Below are 21,979 nucleotides of genomic sequence, written 5' to 3'. Positions count from 1 at the left end.
TTTTCTGAAGTGACTTGTTTTGGGTGAATTAGGAGTGTTTAAATTGACTTGTTTTGGGTGAATTAGGAGTGTTTAAATTGCGGCTAGTATACTACGGTAATGCAATTTCAGACCAGACCAACATTGGCAAATGTATGCATGAGATCATCAAGAGTCCATAACCCCAAGAGTGTGTAACTGGGGTCTGGCTGCTGTAGGCCCACTGTGCGGCGGAATTCCAACATTACGTCATGCCGCTGAGGCACAGAGGACAAAACTCCACATTCCGCGGTGCTTGGAGCCAGGGAGTAGTACAAGCCCAACGAAAGTGTACGTCATTTTTGACGTAAGGCCACCCTTTGTTAATTCATTGTTTAACGTCCTTTTTTTCGCGAAAAGGTACGCGGGAGGGCAGAAAAAAACAAAAGCCCATTCCAAAAACTGGAAACCCCAATCAAACATTTTGACCAGTAAAGCATGTGATCACTCTTTGATGGTACATTGGAGCACATGCCTGATGAATCCAACAAAACAGGTACATAGCATGGAGTTAGCATGTCATCAATTCATTACATCTGGATTTTTACTAGGGCACACACCGTACGGTATTTAAAAGCCAACAAAAAAAGAAAAAGAACACAAGACAAAGGCATGCCCGGGAGGCAAGATTATAAGTTTAAGGTCATGATCGGCACACTGTGAAACTACACAATCATGTATTTACCACTTCGCATATTATTGGTACTACTACTTTCTTGTTTTTTTTTCCCGGTCGGAGGCAAAACGGTACGCGGGCGCGGACGTTAAACAACGAAAAAAGAAAGGGTGGCCTAAAGGGTGGCCTAATGTTGGATTTCGAATTTTCCGCCGCACGGATCCCCATGTACAGAGTTGCACACTCTTGGGGCTATGGACTCTTGGTGAGAGCCAACGCATAGTGCAGACCAACATTGGCAAATGTATGCATGAGATTGATGAGAGCCAACGCATAGTGCAGACCAACATTGGCAAAGGACGTACTTGGCGGTAACTCCAGAGCAGCTGAAGTTGTTGTTGCCAGTGAGTTGGAACCGGACGAGACACCACCAGCTGCTGTTGCTGCTGCTTCTGATGATGTAACTGCTAAAGAAGGCATCATTGCACCCGTGGTATTGCTGGGAGCTGCACTAGAAGCAGCAGAGATTGCAGCAAGTGCACCATCAAGCATGTGCTCGGTGAGCAGTGCCGAGTGAGTGGCACGTCGGGGTGGCGGCGCCGGACGATTGCGCACGCTGCTCTCCGTGCGTGCACGTGCCTGCTGTGTGCCCGCAGCAGCCGCCGCGGTGCTACGACGCGTGGGCGGTGGGGGCAGCGGTGGCAGAGCCGATCTCACAGAGCTGCTCGGCGGGTACGGTGGCCTGGCAGGCCGCTGGTCCGCCACCGTCTGGGCAGTGGTGCTAGTACCCTGGGTACGAGCAGGTCGCTCCGGTACCGCGCCGCCCCCCGCCGAAGCCCTGGCCGTCGCGGGGTTTCCCCCACGCGGCAGCGGCGGCACTGGCTTGGACGGCCGCGAGGGTCGCGCCGGCCGCGGCATGGGCATGGGTCTGGTGCGAACACTGGACTGAGATGACACAGCAGCAGGCATAGTGGCTAATGCGGCAACGGTTTGACTTGAGCTACTACTCGTGGCCGAGCTAGCTGCTGATGCTGGCATGGTGAGGGAAGCAGCACCAGGAAAGAATGGAGCGATGACACTGATGCTGCCGTGGCGTGGCGGAAGCACTGGCGGGCCTGCTGCTGCTGCCGCCACTACCTGGCTGCTACTGGGCGGTGTGGCAGGTGATTGTGAATCACTGCTGCACGTGGACACACGCGGGGACACAGAGTCCCGAGGCGGAAGCGGTGGTGCTGACTCACCCGAGGCAGGATTCGAAGCAGCAGCAGCGGCAGTAGCAGTGGTGCCAGTAGCAGTGCTAGTATCATGCTCAGAGCCGTGCGACGATGGCGGAGGTGGAGCAGGGCGTGAGCCAGCAGCAGGCAACGCACTCGCCGCCATCGTCTTGCCAGCAGCGTGCGTGTCTGCACTGGGCAGCTGCGTGAACACGTTCTGTGGCAGTGCGGTGGCGGCGGAGGACGAGGTTGAAGAACTTGATGTACTGCGTACTGGCACGCCAGAGGAGCCACCAGAGGAGCCACCCAGCACAGAGGAGCCACCCAGCACAGAGGAGCCACCCAGCACAAACAGCGACGAACTGGCCAAAGACGACTGTGAACTAGTGCCACTGGCCACTGACATGAACACATCATAACTAGATCTAGAACTGCCAGAGCTAGCATTGGCGCTGGGTTCGCGAGGCGGCAGTGGTGGAGCGGAGCTCGCTGACGACAGCGGATCCAGAGAACTGCCAGCCGACGAGGAGGACACGGGCGTGGGAGAGAGCGGAAGCATTGCTGGACCGTTGCCGCCAGCGACACGGGCTCGCGACGCGGCAAATGAGTCAAACTCTCCTTCGCTGCTGTCTCCCGGCGAGGACGACCTGCTAGTGTGTCGCGGTGCCTGCAAGCTACTGCTACCGCCAGTGGTGCCGGTGGTGGTGGTTGTATTGGTCACAGTGGCGGACGACGATGAACTAGCATTATCACTAGAACTGGCCACCAGTGCAAGACGTGATGACTGTACACTTGTATTGCCAGTGTTGGTAAACACAGTGTTGGTAGAGCTGTCAGTGTTGGTAGAGCTGCCAGTGTTGGTAAACACAGTGTTGGTAGAGCTGTCAGTGTTGGTACGCGCCGTCACCGTAGAGATCTCCAAGTCCGGAGGACACGTGGCGGAATTGCGACTTCGAGACAGGTCATCGTAGAATGAAGACGCGTCCATCAGCGTGGAGGAGTCCAGCACGGATGTGACACCGGAACTGGCAGTCGCTGCCTCGCCAACACCAGCAACACCGTCTGTGGTATCAGCACCGTCGCTGCCACGCAGATTACACGTTGTCATCGTCAACTGGCCGCTGCTCTGGTCACTGCTGGTGTTCCTACTGGCAACACGACTATCATTGCCGCTGTCATGCCGTTGTTGCTGCTGCTGCTGCTGTTGTTGTTGCTGCTGCTGCGTTGGCTGCTCCTGTTGTTGCTGCTGGTGGGAATGGCTGGCACCTGCTGCTCCTTGCTCCTCTGCTGCAGCACTTTGCAGGCAGCGCTGTCCGTTGTGCGACAGAGGAGCAAACGGTCGTTGTTGTTGTTCTGCTGCATCGCCCGCCGAAGCAGAACTGCTCGCAGCGGCAGACTGGTTACGAGCTGGCGAGGAGAAGAACACTGCACCCGACGTGGTCGCCGTGGTCGCAGTGCTCTCGTTGCCAACTGACCATATGTCCCGTGCGACTGCAGCCGGAGAGGACGACGTCACTGGTGAGGAAGTCGTTAAGTGAGTACTGTTTGCAGGACTGATGGGCGACGTCGTTGACGTGTCCGAAGTCCAGAACGCCGGCATGGCCGGCTTCAGTGGCTCGTCGTTGAACGGAACTGGAAACGAAAACGGCTCGTTGGACACGGGCGTACTGCTAGGTATGGTGTTGCCACGCCAACCGTCCGACCCGTTGTTGTTGCTAGGGGGTTGGGACGATGGCGGCAACTCTGACAACGGTTTCAAACTCACGCTGGCGCTGCTGCCGCTGCTTTTGCCGTCGGCGGAAAGTGCCATATCTAGCGATGTGGTGGCCATGCCAGCTGTAGAGTGAGCAAATAGCATGCATGTTTGCATAGCAACATGCACGAACACATGCATATACACATACACGTACGACACACATACACATACACATATACACACACACACACACACACACCCACACACACATACACACACCAACACGTGCACACCAAAAACAAGCACACTTGAGCTTGCTCACTGCCAGGAACTGGTTGTGTGGGTCTCCTGGGAGAGGGGAAAACATCAAAAGAGATCTTGGAACATACGGGCCTTGAACCTCCCCACGGCCAACGCCCCCTGATATCCTGAGACCTTGGGTAAACTTGGAAACAACACCACGTTTGCATGTAAGTTTAAACTCACTACACGCACGCCGCAATTACTGAGGACAAGGTGCAACACACACATGCACACACACACACACACACACACACACGCATGCACACACACGCATGCACACACACGCATGCACACACACGCATGCACACACTTGTAAACAGGGCTTTGGCAGAAGACGGATTCGACCACAATCCTAGTCGAACTTACCTGACGAGGACGGTGGTGCGTGTGTTACACGCTCTGCCCTAGGTGAGCTTGACCGTGATGATCCTGAGGAGAGAGCCGGGGAAGGACAACCGCTGCTCATCGTGTTATGATGGCGCGGTACGGGCGGTGGGCTGTCCACGTCAATGCCCAGATTCCGCACGTGGTGGGCTACTAAGGAACTCTGCTCGCTAGAAGCCGATGGCGTGTCACTCCCCCGGCTTATTCGGCTATCGCTGAAATCTACAGCAGTTCGGCTCGCAAACGAGCTATCGCTGGTCTGGAAATTCGCCGAGGCCAGCGATCCAGCCAAGCAGGCAAGCGAATCCGACGACTGAATGGTGTGCAAGAACGGCGGCGCGTCCAGATCGCTGGCACTGTTGTTCAGTGCACTGCCGACGATGCTCCTTAGCCCACCGGCGGATGCAGTGGGGTGACGAGGCGGCAACGGCGGCGAGAAGTCTCCCGGGCCGGCGCCGTCACACAGATTGCCAGATGTGCTCTGCCGCAGCAGTGCAGCTACAGCCGGGTCTCGCGGCGATCTTGCTCTCACTGCTGCTGCCGACACCGACGTGCAATCCGAATACGTGGTCATTGATGCTGCTGCTGTTGGTGTTGCAGCTTCGGTCGGTGTCGCTGCTGGAAAAGGGTTTCCGCGTGGTATTGTTGAGTAGGCCACAAACGGATCGGCTGGCGCAGCGCCAGGATCTACACGCAGGGCATCTCCAAACGGTGTACTGCTATCGCTCTGTAAAGAGTGTGCAGGCGCTGATCCCGCAAGCGTACTACTACTACTACTGCTGCTGATGTTGTTAACAGTGGGTGGTGGTTGTTGCGTAGGTTGCTGACCAGCGCCACCGACACCGTCACTCGTGCTGCTACTCAACACCAAGCCACCATTGCTACCGGGAACGACTATGCCAGAGCGTTCGTTCAGCACGGCAGTGCGCACGCTATTACACAGTGCGTACGGAGAATCGCTCAGGCCGCCGTCAGCGTCGGATCGACAGGACGGCGCCATCATGTCGAGACCGGTCATGGTGGTCGCGACACTGCCATCCGGCGAAGGGTCGCCGCGAAGAAAACTGGCAGCAGTGAGTGTAGGAGGAGTGGCACCAGCAGCAGCAGCCGATGGTGTCGTCGTAGTCGCAGCAGTAGCAGTAGTAGCCGGGGCAGGGGCAGCAGGAGCACTTGCAGAAGCAGAGTGACTCAAAGACGTTAAATGGGTGGTGCCGGAATTAGCGCTGTTAACAGCCGCCGGCAGCTGTGCATAGATATCACCACTGTTACGCCGAGACAGCAGTGGCGATACGACAGCAGAGTTTTGAGCGGACGAACCGGCCGAAGCGCACGGCAAACAGGCATAGTGCTCTTCCACGGCGTGGTCACTTGCAGAAACGGAACTGGAGACTAAGTGGTTGTTTGAAACCTGCCAGCGAGGTGCTAAGCTACTGCTGCTGGTGGTATCCAATCCTGCGGATGAAGACATGGCCGTGGCTGTAATGCAGAACAGAGATGAGGTACAGGTAGATATATACTATTAGATCAAGAGTACATGAAGACCAGAGTGTGCAGCTCAGATGGGTTGCTGTCACGGCGGAATTCCGTGATTACATCATTTTAGTGATGTAGTGTATACAAGCAGGATTCCAGCAGGTCTCTTTCTGCACAACTGCAGCTCAGTTGTACGCACTACGCCATTTCCCGCCTTAGATCTGCGCCAAATATGATGTAATCACGGAATTCCGCCGTGACAGACACCCATGGCAAAAAAGGCCCCAAGCTGCACACTCTGGTTTTCATGTACTTTTGATTAGATAGATAGATATGAATAGATGGGAGAATGGATGGAGGGAGAGGGAGGGAGAGAGAGACTGTCTTTTTTGCATACAATACTTGGCCAAACAAAGTTCATATTATCACATCAGGTGCTTCCGGCCAACGTGGATAGTTTTTTTGTTATTCGAGTCACTTTCGAATTTTAACTGACTAACATTTGCAGAAGATTGGTACGGCGAAAAGTTTCGAATTGTGTGGATTAGTGGAACTGGAAATAGAGGGACTTCGGAGTTACTCTTTACAAAAATTAACATGCAGATTACACACACAAAAATACAGCAAACCCCAAACGTTTCAGAGTGTAAGCACCCAATACTGCAAACACACACACACACACACACACACACACACACACACACGTGCGTGCACACACTCACGCATGTCGCAAGAGAAGCACGCAAATCTGCAAGTGCACACATGCGCACACACACACACACACACACACACACACACACACACACACACACAAACACACAGGCACTTACGAGACCCAAACGACGGTGCATTGTCGGACGGCGGGGTCTTGACAGCTGCAGTACGCGGTACAGCCGGTGGGCGAAACGACAAGTAGCCAATTTTACTTCGCTCGTCAACAAGCGCCGTCGCCGTCGCTGTCACCGCTGAAGTGCTAGTATCATGCTGCTGTACAGCACCGGGAACGAGGGGAGCTGCTGCTGCTACTGTGTGTGCTCTGGATCCTCTAGTATGGCCAGTACTATCTACACTACAGTCCTCGAGCAGTACGGATGACGGTGACGAAGATGATGATGACGATGATGACGGTGGAAAGTGACGGAGAGAAGTCTTGCGGAGCTCAGAGTAGGCCGTGGCTGAGCTGGAGCGGCGACGCTCGGCTTGATCAGCTTGGACAGAGGCAAGCGGACGTGCTGCTGCAGCAGCAGCGGCGGCCTCACAGGCCCGTTTCTCTGCCAACACGGCGGTGGTATCCACGTAGCCGGGCCGCGACGACTTGGAGATGTTGCTGCTGCACAGCTCGCCAATGTCAGCGATGCCTTCGGTGGATCCGAAGCGGGCCTTGCGCCGCAGCGGTTTGTTCGGAGAGCTGTGGCCGTGACTCTGGCCCAGAGTGGCGGAGCGAGCGCGGTCCATCGGAGTAAAGCCGGAGCGTGCGGCCATCACGGGCTTGGAGTTTGCGCGCCGCGTGGGCAGCGGACTGGCGCTGGCGTACTGCTGTTCATTGTCGCCAGTCTGCGAAGTGTCGTTGGCGTCGGAAGAGCCACCGGAATGCCTGGCAGACACTGTGACTTTGCCAGCAATGGCACCACTGCTGGCGCTTGCAGTTGATGCAGCAGTGCCATTACTGGTGGGCGAACGTAGCGATTCGTACACATGCTGCTGATGCTGTTGCTGCTGCTGCTCTCCCATCTCGCTGTATTCTCGTCGGTCTAAATCGCTGTATTCTCGTCGGTCTCCCATTTCGCTGTACTCGCGCTCCGAGGACGACTGGCGCGTGGTGCGTGTGGACGATGGCGCAGACTGTGCGGCGGTGTCCCTGGGAACCATGTACTGGCTGGGCGGTCCGGGCACGACGGCCACCGCATCACAGATTGGTGGAAGTGGAGAGGACTGGGAGCGTGAGCTGGGCGGGTCGGACGTTATGCTGGAGGGTGCCGATGAACTACCGTTGCTGCTGGGTCCGCTGGGTGCTGGTCCTGTTGATTGTGTGCTGCTGCTGCTGCCTGTAGCACCAGTGCCAGTGCATGTACTAGAGCCTTGGTTGGCGTCAGCCAGCTCGCTGTCCGACTCGTCTGACTGGGTAGTCCTACCCTGAACCGCCGCAGGCAGGGCTGGTGGTAATCGCGGTCGTTCTGTACGACACGAAGAAACAAGAGAGAGTGAGAGAGAGAGAGAGAGAGAGAGAGAGAGAGAGAGAGAGAGAGAGAGAGAGAGAGAGAGAGAGAGAGAGAGAGAGAATCAAAAGCAGGAATACTAAAAAGAATATCGTAACGGTATCGGCCTCGGATTTAGGGCCAATAAAGACTGTTAAAGAAAAGTTGAAAAAAAACCGTGACTTCACCTTCGATTTATACTTCTTCTTGTACATGAAGACTTGAAAAATCCTAGGCTGAGCTGAGGATTTTTTATCCCAGGTGTTTACTACTCATACTTCTGAAGTCAACACATTTTACTTGAACATCGAACGAAAACCAACACACAAAAGCGACCACACCTCCCAGGAACCATTAAAAAAAAAGCAAGAGGCGTACCACCGACAAAGACCATGGCATTACATGTACCGTAAAGTCTTGTATAAAAGCCGTACTTGAATAGAAGCCGCAATTTTGGGCCCATCAAATCACACAGAAGCCTGGTTTTAGTGTTGACATACAATAGAAATACCTGTCTTGTATAGAAGCCTGTCTCATATAGAAGCCTGCAAAATTTCACCAAGAAAGTCATAGAAGCCGCGGCTTTTATACAGGACTTTACGGTATCCTAAATAGAAATCACAGAGACCAGTAGGCTACACGTTATGCGCTAGAGTCGACCAACTAGACTAGATTTTGAACAGTCAGACGTGCAGGATTTAGGAGAAAGCTGACGAGGAGTCCCGAGACATTCCACGGCATGAACGTGAGCTTAACCCTTTAGGGCCCACAATTATTTCAAGGAATGCACTGCATACGCGAGCCCAGGTACTAATCTGGTGTAATTTTGGTGTCCTTTGGCCGATCTTGGTGATTTGGGCTTTCTGGAAAGCTCTTGGCCAGAGGAATACAGCAATACCCAGCAATCCATCATTGAATCCACAGAACCAGTGCCGCAGCGCAATTTGGCGCCCCAAAGCCAGCATTGAGAGCGCCCAACTCAAATTCTCTGCCATTTCAACAAAATGTCTCGCAGATCGCTCAGATTGTTTGACATGAGAGCTGAGAAACATGCCTTTGCGATGACATGAACTACCTGTGGCTGTGTGCCCCGCGAGTCAGGGAAAACCCAAAAAACGAGTTCAAAATGCTAGCGCCAGAGTCGACTCTGCCGAGCGAAATTAGTTCAAGTCTCATAACTCCGCTCTCCGACCTTGGATCGCCTTCGGGGTTTTTTTGGCGATAGCTGAGACAATTCTTATGTCGATAGACCTTTCGATTGTCCGATTTGGTCAAGGGACGGCCAAGTTACGCCAGGTTGCGCTTTGAAAAGTATGCACTGTACACTGGTACGGATATATCCGTACTATGGGCCTCAAAGGGTTAAGCACTGCTCGATAGCCAATGGCCTTCCAACTTGGAAGGTTCATGGATGGTAGCAAGAGTATATAAGCCCCCAAGAGTGTGCAACTCTGCATATGGGGTCTCCGACTCTGAAAACTCACATCACGTGTCTCAGATACATTTCGTACTACGTACAACTAGGGATAGTGTGCGCGCAATCCGAAAATCTGCCATGATTGATGCTGGTGAGTTGCGTACGCGCAGTGAGTTTCTGCCATGGAGTCCTGTTATTATTACTCCACTACTAGCTAAAAACGGGCTGGAAACGTACAACTGGGACACTACACCAAGTGATGTGAGTTTTTGCCGTTGGCGAACCCCATAGAAAGGGTATCAGGAGTTGCACACTCTTGGGGGGGGGGGGGGGGGGGTATATACTCTTGATAGTAGCAAGAGTACACGATCAAGAGTGTGCAACTCCTATCTCGAGCTGCAATGGGTTAACCCACGCCGGAATTTGGTTCTGTACTCTGGATATCCGGGGAGATTTCCACAGAGGGGAAAGTAAGCACCATCGAGCCGAATATGCACACAGACACACACGTGCACACATACATACAAATGCACATGTGTGCGTGTGTGCACATGCATACGAGCTCGTACATAGAAATACACACACCCACCCTAGACACACATATACACAGACACAGACAGACAGACATACACACAGCCATATACACAGACAGACACACACACACGCGTACACACATACACGCACACACGCGTACACACATACACAAAGTTTACCTGATGCTCGTCGAGACCAGTCAATACGAGCGCACACAACACCTGTGATGTTTTCGCCAGGAAACCGCCGGTCCAAGTGCAGGACAATATCACTATGACAACAACAGCAGCAGCAGCAGCAGCAACACCACACACCAGAGGTACAGGGTAAAGTATCCACCAACACTACCATGTTGCCATGGTTACTGATAGGCTAGGTACAGGGTGAAGAGGTTACGCGAATGACATCACTGCATACGCTTTGTTCATGTTTGGAGTGGCAAATGAGTGCTTGTGATGATGTGATGCCACTCTACATAAAACACCTCAAATAATGATGTCATAACCACAAGACATCATCGTGTATGTTTCGTATGGAGAGGAAAAAACCATTGCCTGCGACGTCACTCAATAGAAACATCTCAAAATTCAATATTGATGCACACGCACACTGTGTCAATCCAGGCGGTCAGGGACCAGGCACTGTCCGTAACACACTTTGAAATGTTCGTAGCTCTGAATCCCATACGTTTGGAGGGGGTTTCTACTAATTCAGGCCCAAAGGCCTGATTTTTACAAAAAAATTACAAGAAAGCAGTGATATTTCTACTAATTCAGGCCCAAAGGCCTGATTTTTACAAAAAAATTACAAGAAAGCAGTGATATTTCTACTAATTCAGGCCCAAAGGCCTGATTTTCACAAAAAAAATACAAGAAAGCAGTGATATTTCTACTAATTCAGGCCCAAAGGGTGCCTGGCAGACCGAAGTGCCACAACTGTGGTGACCGAAGTTTGGAGTCTACTCGCACAACTCCCTTTTAAAGACTGTAGACAGGTGGTCGGTCTACCATCTATGTGCGAGCACACATACACATACACACCCACACACACGCGCGCACACGCACAACGTGTAAATTGCCTAGACGACTTGAAAGGCTTGTGACAGAACACAGCAAGTTGTGCAATGAGACTAGGGCAGCAAACTATAACGTACGCGCCTTGCTCTTCACCGACAAAGCGGTTCATGGACAGTGAGGACTTGCCAAGGAATCCACCATCGCCTGGGTTCTTGCCTTTGATCATGAACTCCAACACATCACTGCTGATCACCTGGAACTGAAACACCTACAAATGGAACGAGAACAAAGGAAGAGATGACAGGGGAAGAACGAGATGGTGATGACCAATGGAAACTCATGAATAAAAGAGAGAGAGAGAGAGAGAGAGAGAGAGAGAGAGAGAGAGAGAGAGAGAGAGAGAGAGAGAGACGCACACACACACGCACGCGTGTGAATGCATACCTCTCCGGTCCAGACAGGGTTACAAGTAGATTTGCAGCGATGTGTCTTGTTCTGCTGTTCATGGTGGATGAGCCAGGGAAACGATGGACCAGGGACTACACGCAAGCGCAGTATCGGGTCTGGCCGGCTAAACTTCTTCTTCTTCAAATCTCTTGCATACAATTCTGTTAGAACAACAAAGGACGAATGTAGCAAAGCAGAGACAATGCCAAATGAAGCATTAGTGCGAGTCTACTTCATCTTATATCTTACATACAGCACAGCATATGTAGGCCCAGAAACTGCCATACACCTTCAGCACAATAAGCCCATTGTGCATTGCCAAATATGGAACGTGTGAGTAATGCATGTGAGTACACTGGGATCAGGGGTGCACTGTTCAACACCGCAGACGATCATGTCCAGGTGGCTGTGTGTGGTGTTATGTGAGTACACTGGGATCAGCAATGTACTGTTCAACACCCCAGACGACCATGCCCAGGTGGCTGTGTGGGGTGTTATGTGAGTACACTGGGATCAGCAATGTACTGTTCAACACCCCAGACGATCATGTCCAGGTGGCTGTGTGGGGTGTTATGTGAGCACGCTGGGATCAGCAATGCACTGTTCAACACCGCAGACGACCATGCCCAGGTGGCTGTGTGGGGTGTTATGTGAGTACACTGGGATCAGCAATGCACTGTTCAACACCGCAGACGACCATGCCCAGGTGGCAATGTGGGATGATCGTGGTATAAATTACGTCATTACGCAATGGGCTCATTTGCACACTCTCGTTGATATACTCTTGCTAGAGCCCACAAGAGAATCAGCTGACTCACGTGTGTAACGGGATTCATATTTAAAATCTAACGGTTCGCTTGAGACTGAGTTAGACTGAGTTTTCAGCATCCGTAGGAACACCACCATCCTCTATAGATCAAGGCGCAGATGCAGCTCCTAAAGCGGTGGGAGGTGAGTAGATCAGCTCACCAACAAAGTTGTCAAAGACAGAAAATCCCGTTCCCATTCATGATTCATATCACCTTCACAAAAGTAAATTACATGTACATAAATGATCATCTCCGTTCCCGAGGGACCTCACGACAGCTGGTAAGAAACGGAAAACCCAGCCTCTCTAGTCTATACAGGAGTAAGTTCTATGAAGTTATGTGAGTAGACTTACGGGACACCTGTATGGGTTCTATGAAGTTATGTGACTAGACTTACGGGACACCTGTATGGCTGATGTCTCCTCAGTAGACGAGTACAGCCCTGACCCACTGTTTTCGCTGCTCTATATATAGAGAGAAAAACCAAGACAGCACAAAATACACACATGTGCACACGCACACACACACGCACACACACACACACACACTCACGCACGCACGTATTCACACACGCGCATCCACCCACCCACCCACCCACACCCACACACACACGCATTCACACACGCACATCCACCCACACACGCGACCGTGCAAGCATGCACACACACGTGCGCGCACGCACACGCACACACATACACATCAAAATTTCTTAAACTGAAGCTAAAGATGAGGTCTGTTCGCCATTCTTGCTTCAAGGTGGCAAATTAAGTCAGCATACCAACCCGTCCTTCTCGGATGATCTGCTTCACTGTTGTGTCACTTATGAGACAAATACAATTGAAACAAATAAAGAATATGAAGGATGCATTGGCAAGTTCTTGTGACATCATCAACGTTTGCATGCATAATTTCGACACCACCGCTTACTAGACTGCAATAAAAGGTGTAGAAGTAGTTTCATGATCTCCAGTAAAAGGTAGCACTGAGTGGCCATCACCGAAAGACCTTGAACTACTGAAGAAACAAAGAATTCAAGCTTCAATTGGCAAACCTGTCGTAACATTTGGGCACATTCTGTACTACTTTGTAGTAGATTTGGTCCTTGAACCCGGTATGCGCAACGAATCGGGAGCTGGCTCACCGCCGATGTCTTGCGGCGCCGATTTTGCTTATGTGAACCAACCTATAATGGAAATATGTTCTGCTCTGCGTTCACGCAAAGAAATCACGTGGAATATGTACTGGAAATTTCCCGTTCCATGTGCGGCAGTTTTCTCACTAATTTGAAAGACACGCAGCAGTTCTGTATGCATTTTCTTTGCATGTATGACAAGGTAGAGAACCTCATCTTCGCAAAGACATCTGGACTCAAAGCACGCGAAGCCGTAGACACCTGTATGTCCTCTACGTGATTTCTCTGAGGAGAACCTCACTACAGGTCTACCCTCGTTAGTAGACAACCGGGGGGGGGGGGGGGGGGTTCAAAAATGTTGTCTTATAATGAATATCTAATATCCGGACTTGCATGTACGTGTTCCAGGCATCAGGGGATTTTGGATCGTTGTCCACTAATGAGGTTTGTCTTGTAGCCGATGTCGTACGAAAGAGGGTAGACCTGCATTATCATTGAACTACTTACAGCAGGCAAGGTGACAATGATTGGAGCACTCATGGCTTCCAGTCCACCATCGCTGTGGTAATAGCAGAACTGAACCTTTGTAGTTGAGCCTAGTAGAGACATATGCATTGATACCATAGCGCGCCACAGCACACACCAGAAGAGAAACAGCAACACACAACATGAATACACAGGGAGAGCGAGAGAGAGAGAGAGCGAGGGAGAGAGAGAGAGAGAGAGAGAGAGAGAGAGAGAGAGAGAGAGAGAGAGAGAGAGAGAGAGAGAGAGAGAGAGAGAGAGAGAGAGAGAGAGCGAGAGAGAGCGAGAGAGCGAGAGAGAGAGAGAGAGAGAGAGAGCGAGAGAGCGAGAGAGAGAGAGAGAGAGAGAGAGAGCGAGAGCGAGAGCGAGAGCGAGAGAGAGAGAGAGAGAGAGAGAGAGAGAGAGAGAGAGAGAGAGAGAGAGAGAGAGAGAGAGAGAGAGAGAGAGAGAGAGAGAGAGAGAGAGAGAGAGAGAGAAAGAGAGAGAGAGAGAGAGCGCTCAATACACCAAGGTACAGAGCCTTATTCAAATACAGTTGTGGCAAGTGAAATCCAACACTTGCCATAGGGGACAGCGCCACAAATGGACATCAATGATGTAATGCACTGCACCTAATTTATAATTTGTACTATAGAGCCGTATGCATCCCAAACAGATCGAAAGGTCACAGCGTAGATACACACAGTTCACAAACATGGTACACATAAGGAGCATTGGTATCCAATCCCCATTCATTTTTGCCATCACCTTTTGAACCTTGACTATGATGAGTACGAATTTTGTCATCAGACAGATAAAGTTGTATGTAACACATGTACTGTGCGTATGCAGGGCTGTAGGGGCTGCAGACTGCATGGTGCATTCCCTTATGCCAAGTGTCGGATTTCACTTGCCACAACTGTACTTCAGTAGAAAAAGGGTCAAACTACAGTTGCGCTCACTGAAATCCGACCCAACGTGCAAAGCTGGCGCCCTCGACTTCCACAGCCCTTGACGCCCTCGAAATGGAATGAATGCGGCTGGACGTACACATGTACACCCACAATGATGTAATCGGAACTGGTCCAGGGCGCCAGCTTTGCACTTTGGGTGGGATTTCAGTGAGCGCAACTGTAGAAACTCAGAGTTTCACACACACACACACACACACACACCTTTGACCTTTGACGCCCATCGCCGGAGGCGATGATAGCAATGCTACGGCAGAAGCCATAGCAACTTGTGCTGGGATTACACCATTCAACAGCTTGCAAGGCTGAAGAATTGACCGTCACTATTCAGCCTGGTCTACACCATACAGCTATTTGGAGTGACATTTTCTGGCCAGTGAATCCCTTTTTTGGTCTTTTTCTTTTTTTTTCTTTTTTTTTTTTTTCCCGCACACACATCACACCACATACTCCGGCATGCACTGGCTGTTGGTAACCACCCAGGAGAATGAAAGAAAAGTCAGGAAGAGTCTGAGAAAGAGAAGAAAGACGTGTGTGACCATAATCGTCGGGAATCGAACCCGCAATCTATCGATTGGAAATCGCTGCACATACCACTGCACCATATGGGACACACACACACACACACACACACACACACACACACACACACACACACACACACACACACACACACACACACACACCATCATAGGACCAGGTAGAGGGGACATGTTTGTTATGGTATCGTAACTTTATATTCTTTAGTGCCAACAAATATCAACAGCCATGTCCTCATACGAAGTACAGTTGAACATCGATTATCCGCACATCGACTATCCGACCATTCGATTATCCGTAACAGTTTTTTTGGGCGCACGTGCCGTAGAGTACGCACTGTGCATGTAGTGAGCCATTCAGAAAATACGAAAATTTTGAAAAGTAAAAAGGTCGTACATGTACATGTTTCTTATCCGGAACATTTGCCTTATCTGAACACCGCCTGACAGTTGTCTGCCCAGAGGTGGTCGGATAATCGATGTTCAACTGTAATCACAACTGTCAGTACTACCGTAAAGGGTAACAACATACAGTACTACATACACTATAGACCTTATTCGATAACGTGATTTTTGGACTCGCCTCCAGGGATTTGTCGTAAGCTGGGGCACGCGTGCATGAAACGAGTGGCAAGAAAGGCTCAGTTCGTACAAGGGAGTAGTAAAATACCGGTATTTATCTACTCCTATGTTCCCACGCCGAGTCCACTGTGCACTGACTGAGTGCAGGTCTCTTGCCACTCCCTGATTCCCGGGACCCCGGTTCACGTGATTGTGACGTTTATCGAATAAGGTCTATAGAAGGACATAAGGAGGTAAAACAACAAGGATGACAGCTCTTCAGGGTTAGTTGTCGGTTAGCCGAAAGAGAGCGAGTTGTTTTGTGTGTGGTTTCACATGGCGCCAGAAGTGGGATTCGAACCCACGTCCACAGAATTGGACTGCTACAGATCAATTTTAGGCCGGTACGTGGCTATCCACGTAACCATTGTCCAACGCAGTGCCGTCACAAATGCTGTGAGGGGGTGGGCTAACATCGGCTGTGTTTACATGAAGCGTTTCAACCCGGGTTGAGTTCGACCCGGGTCAGATTTCAACCCGCCATGTGCACAAAATGAATGGCGCGTTTACATGACGCATTGCGCTTGACAAGAAAATCGTACAAACGTACTTCTGTGCGTATCTCGCGCCAGGTTTGAACGGCACTGCACATGCAAATTTCGCGCGAACAGATTCACGTCACTATACGGAACTGTAGATTCGTGTAGAAGTGGACTTTTGGTGGCATGTCAGTATTTGACCCGGGTCAACTGTCTTCATGTAAACGCTCAACTCTTTTGTCTATCGTACAGACTTTCAACCCGGGCTGAACTCGACCCGGGTTGAAATTTCTCATGTAAACACAGCCATAGAGCTTCTTGAGTACATTTCCTGTGCTGTCCTGTATCATATGCAAGCCTGATCAGCATATCGGACAAATTTATGAAACACCTGATTCGAATGCAAGGCTGGCCTTTCACGTCACCTGGGACGAGAAGTAACGCAGGGGAAACCATGCCCTACATATGTTATTATAAGTGGACAGGCAGTGGTGATGGTGTGTGGTGTGTGTGTGTGGGGGGGGGGGGGGGGGGAGGGGGAGGGCATACAGCACGAATAGAACAAAACACACCCTAACCATATCACCTATGCCCCATTCTAACAGCTGAGAAACAATCCTTTGGTAGCTCAGGCTGAGCTACTGCAGTAACAGCATCAGTAACACAGCATCAGTAACACAGCATCAGTAGCAGCATCAGCGATAACAGCAGTTGCTCAGCTTGAACAAAAATAGCGCGTCCAGCAGTGATGGCAGCCGCAACAGCAGCAATACACAACAAAATGGGCATCAACATCAACACGCACACACCAACACACATGTATGCGAGTACACACACACACACACACGCACACACACTGCAGATTACCTGGCTGGCTGATAAAGATGTGTGGCTCCAGAAGCCATGATATGGTTCCAATCTGTCCTCCCGTTAGACCACGATTACGATACTCCAGATAGTTATTAGGGTTTGTATTATCTACAACATACCCACATACACAAGACACGCACGCACGCATATGGACACACACACACGCACACACACACACGCACACACACACACACACAATGGCATACGGCATGCATTAAAAAAAACCTTCCTGCAAGCTTGGCATATCTCAACTCATCAACACTGATCTCTCACAAAAGATGAATAATCCCCGGTGAGAAAGTTCACAGTTCACGTTGAGGCGCGGCTAGACCTAATTTTCCGTATCCGTAGGAACGTCATCACCCTCTGTGGATCAAGGCTCAGATGCAGCTCCTAACGCGGTGGGAGGTGAGTAGATCAGACCCACCACCAACATTGTCAAAGACCGAAAATCCCTATCGCTGCACCCCTGAAGACTTGCCTGCAGCCACCCACTATACGCACACATCCTCACCACACTCTAAACGATCTCTGGGTGACATCAACGCATTAAAATGAAACACTACCCGCAACCCCACACGCATCTTCACGAATAAAGCTACTAGAGGCTAAAGCTGATGTATCATGTTCTACTTGAAGTACTTGAAGTCTGATGATTGGTTCAGCCATGAAACTCTGAGTCACAACGGAATTTACCAAGGTTTTCATTGTGTGCCTTTGTGTTCTACTTGAAGTATATGTAGATGTTTGAGATACAAACACCTGGCCGAAAGTGTGAAGAGAAGTCCGTGAGAAGCTGTCAGCACTGAGACAGAAATAAAAGTTTTATAAAACCCATCACAACAAACTTGCCAGCACCGGCGGTGAAACTGAGGTCAAAACCAAGTGCACGCACGGCGCACCAAGATTGCCGCGCTTTACTTCTGCTAAAGTGACGCAGAACAAAAATTCTTTGGTGGGTGAGTTTTCCTCACAAGCCAAGAATTCACGCTGTAATAGAGTGGTTTCACAGTGTTGCCGGGGGTAACTAAATCGGTGTAGAAAGTGTACATGGATGTGTATATGGACAGTGGAACCAACATGGCGGACGTCATGTGACCCATACATCTAGGAGTTGAGTGGAGTTGGAACCAAAATGGCTGCTCGGTGTGGTCATGTGATAGATGTGCAAACAGCTCTATAGCGCGCCTAACATCTGGAAGCACATGTACTCCCATACACGGATGTGCAAACGGGCACTAGTTTCCTATGACGTTTGGTGATGGGCACCAGAGGTGAAACGAATATCAGAACGTCCCACTAGGTTCGCTCCAAAAGTACACAACTGATTGGAAAAATACACAATATTTTCCGGAATTTTTAGGGTTTTTTCTCAAACTGAAAATACGAAAAGCGGAAAAAGAATAATTGAACACAAAAAAAACAACGTGCATGTGACTATAGTCGTATAGAAGTTGCGGCACATGAGGACATGACTGTATGACTGTATTTCCCTCAGATCAACTTAATGACAAATGAAGCAATGATGTGCACCCTTGTCAAAGACATTTCCTGTCAAGTTCAGGTGATATGGGGAGTCAGCTCATTGAACGTGGACATGAAACCCTCATAGCATGATAGTCTCTTTGCCACTTGTACAATTCCGTGTTGACTGTCAACACACTTCCGTGTTCCAAGCCACCCAAGATATGCACGTGTGTGTGCGCGTGCACACACACACACACACACGCGCACACACACGCACACACACACACACATACAGATAAAGGGAACTAATTACTTGAATCGAGTCTCCCTACGCAAATGCACGAGTGTCCAGAAACACATGAGGGCCATAGAACGCACCATGTGATGTCCTTGAAAGCACACTGCCAGACACTGACACGGCATGAGTACCGTGTGACTACGAGTATAGGAACAAACACTCCCGCAGTGCAGCACATGTAGACAATAGCACACAAATTGTGACAAATAATTACCTGCCAGATATAAGCCTATCCAGTCGTGCGGATCGCAAGTGGACTTGATGTCGAACTTGACTTGCACCGTCTCCCCGACGTGCGCCGTTCTCTTGTCCACGGCCAGAAGGGACGACTCAGACCCATTGCTGACTGTTCCACGACGTGGTCGCACTAGTTGGGATACTGATTCTAACCGACGACGACTAACATCAGACAAAACATCACGCAAAGCAGGAGCAGCTGCCATTCTTTCTCCACAAGGCCATTCCAATTTTCACAAATGAAATAATCGGCAATGGTGTCGAACACACGATTCGCACAGCAAGGATTTTTCGCGCTGCAAGCTGTGTTTGAAGACAGCGCCAGAATCAAAAATAGGAAACAGCTCGTACAAGGAAGAGCTCGATCCAGAACACAAAATTCCCTGATCCCAAACGAAGTCCCAAATTTGCACCAAAAACATCGCCCCTTGTCTTGACGAGTACCGCTGGTGCCAGTGCCAGCGTGCTGCACGCTTTTGATGATCCAGGTCGACCTGTGAACCATATCTATGCGGACTACGCGTATACGGTAGACCGATATCCGGCCTGCATGCTGCATGCAGCTGCAAAGCAGAGTGTACGAGCTGACTCGTAGATGTGCATGGCAGTGAAAATTTGACCTGCTGGCTTGCGTTTCGATGAGAAAGAGCTCAAAACCTGGCAAAACAGGAACCAGGGAGTCGTCAAAACCGACCACTGCCTGACAGAAACCGTCCAGCACAGTAGCTAGCTGTAGCAGTACAGTTTCACCGTGCCTGAACACAAAAACACTTCACGTCTTTCACACAATCTGCCGAAACTCCGCCCGTTTTCTTACCTACAGTCCATTCAGAAAAAAATGAACTTCTAGCTTTTGGCCATAAATGGGTCAAACGTTGAGTTTTTTTAGAATTTTTTTCTGCAATCCTCTATGGAATCCTCTTCCAATTATGTTTCTGAAGTTTTTTTCTCCAAAAAGCAAGCCATAACAAGAATAGGATTTCGGCCAGGTTTTGCCCCCAAAGCATTGAATTGGGAAAAACCATAAAAATCCAGGCCGTTTGACCCCGTCTGCAACAGTGCATTGTGCGGTTCGAACCCCAGTTCAGGTACCCTTTTTGGACCCTTTTTCAAATTTCAAATTTCGCAGCACTGCACTGTGTACGATGAAATCACGAAAAATCGCCAAATACGGGAGCTCGCCAGAGCCAGAGCCCATCTTTTTATGAATGGACTGTAGAACAGAATACGGTCTTACATCAGCTACATGTGCCAGTGAGTTTGAGATGGTTGAACCAGGGAGTACTCCGAGTAGTACAATATTGTACTACTCCCTGGGTTGAACTAACTAATTACTTGAAGTCATATGAAGATCAAGAGGCTCTGTTTGTAAACAAAAGGCGTGAAAGGGGTCAGTCCACAGCCTAGGTTCATCGTCCGATCATCAGCTTCGATAACGTTTTATTTGGATATGGCCAGCTCCACTTATGCGAGTGTGTTGGTCTCTTCAATTACTATAATAGTGATTACTCGGTCGACTTGACGCCTTCAACTAACTATTAGTATTACTTGTGTCGCCCGTTACACTGGCGGATGATCACATGCCACCTTGTATTACTCACTGCAGTATGGGCTGTCTGCTTTGCCGGCCTGTCCAAGCCACAGCTACAGTAGAGACGTAAGTCGCAGTAAGGTTGTGATTTGACAATTGCAAATAATTTTTAATTGTGGCAATACAAGGGAAACACTCAGAAATGTTTCCGGAAACGGAAACATTCCACAGTGCAGCACACAGTATGCATCGTGCATAAGCCAACTACTACAAGTACAAGTATGTAATTGTTATAACTAGGGCTGAGTCGGGTAGCATTTTCTTCGGGTATCGGGCTCGGGTAGTTTTCCACGAGTAGCACGGGTACCCTATCGGGTAATGTTTCCATGGTAACACCACAATGCACTCCTTCCCTTACACACTGGGTAGACATGCGGAGTATTACTACTACATGAATTTGTCCACGTGCAGCTGTACATGATGTCAAATTTAATAAATAATAATAATAATGTCATCTGCGACTTCGGGTTTTCGGGTGCTATTCTGTACCAGTCTACCCGAGGTCCTCACGGGTACCCGACTATCCGTGCACACCACTAGCAAGAGTACATGAAAACCAGAGTGTGCAGCTCAGATGGGTTGCTGTCACGGCGGAATTCCGTGATTACATCATTTTAAGTGATGTAGTGCGTACAAGCAGGATTCAAGCAGGTCTCTTTCTGCACAACTGCAGCTCAGTTGTACGCACTACGCCATTTCCCGCCTCAGATCTGCACCAAATATGATGTAATCGCGGAATTCCGCCGTGACAGACACCCATAGCAGAAAAAGCCCCAAGCTGCACACTCTGGTTTTCATGTACTCTTGCCACTAGTTATAACCAGGGTACTTCAAGTCCAATAAACCTGTCAAGGCGACCAGTCTGATAAGGTGACCGCCTGTCCTAGAGGACCACTAGCACTACCGTACGACTACACTGCAGGAGCAAGGACGGGTCTTCACTCCCAGTCTAGTCATTCCCTGTCATTCCCAGTCGAATGACCCTGGATACATGCCAACCGTCCAGGGTTTCCCGGGACAGTCCGGGGAATAGGGCGTTTGTCCTGGGGTCCAGGGATGGCCTGCAAAAGTCTAGGGATTGAGATGGAACTTTTGAAATCGAAGTTCTCCTTTTTATGACGCTTTTTCAGTGTTTCCTCGAATGTATA

The 21,979-nt window shown here is 50.1% G+C and overlaps 1 protein-coding gene across 2 annotated transcripts in view; it reads right to left on the bottom strand.

Annotated features, from left to right (window-relative positions):
• Positions 1-19,672, bottom strand: part of LOC135827418 (mucin-19-like) — a 49,836-nt gene extending 30,164 nt beyond the window's left edge. For both annotated transcript variants that reach the window (XR_010555443.1, XM_065339906.1), the window contains exons 1-10: positions 19,218-19,672; positions 17,236-17,346; positions 13,762-13,850; positions 12,520-12,586; positions 11,311-11,474; positions 11,004-11,134; positions 10,030-10,121; positions 6,535-7,878; positions 4,214-5,707; positions 1,000-3,684 (exon numbers count right to left, since the gene is read on the bottom strand). Coding sequence is in view for 1 of the 2 variants with exons in the window: in XM_065339906.1 (XP_065195978.1) it covers positions 1,000-3,684; positions 4,214-5,707; positions 6,535-7,878; positions 10,030-10,121; positions 11,004-11,134; positions 11,311-11,474; positions 12,520-12,586; positions 13,762-13,850; positions 17,236-17,346; positions 19,218-19,446 (6,406 nt within the window). In the remaining variant the exon portion in view is untranslated. The remainder of the gene's footprint in view (positions 1-999; positions 3,685-4,213; positions 5,708-6,534; positions 7,879-10,029; positions 10,122-11,003; positions 11,135-11,310; positions 11,475-12,519; positions 12,587-13,761; positions 13,851-17,235; positions 17,347-19,217) is intronic.
• Between the last annotated feature and the right edge of the window lie 2,307 nt (positions 19,673-21,979).

Source organism: Sycon ciliatum, chromosome 11 (assembly GCF_964019385.1).
Source record: "Sycon ciliatum chromosome 11, ocSycCili1.1, whole genome shotgun sequence".
Classification (NCBI taxonomy): domain Eukaryota; kingdom Metazoa; phylum Porifera; class Calcarea; order Leucosolenida; family Sycettidae; genus Sycon; species Sycon ciliatum.
This window is presented reverse-complemented; position numbering and strand designations above follow the sequence as displayed.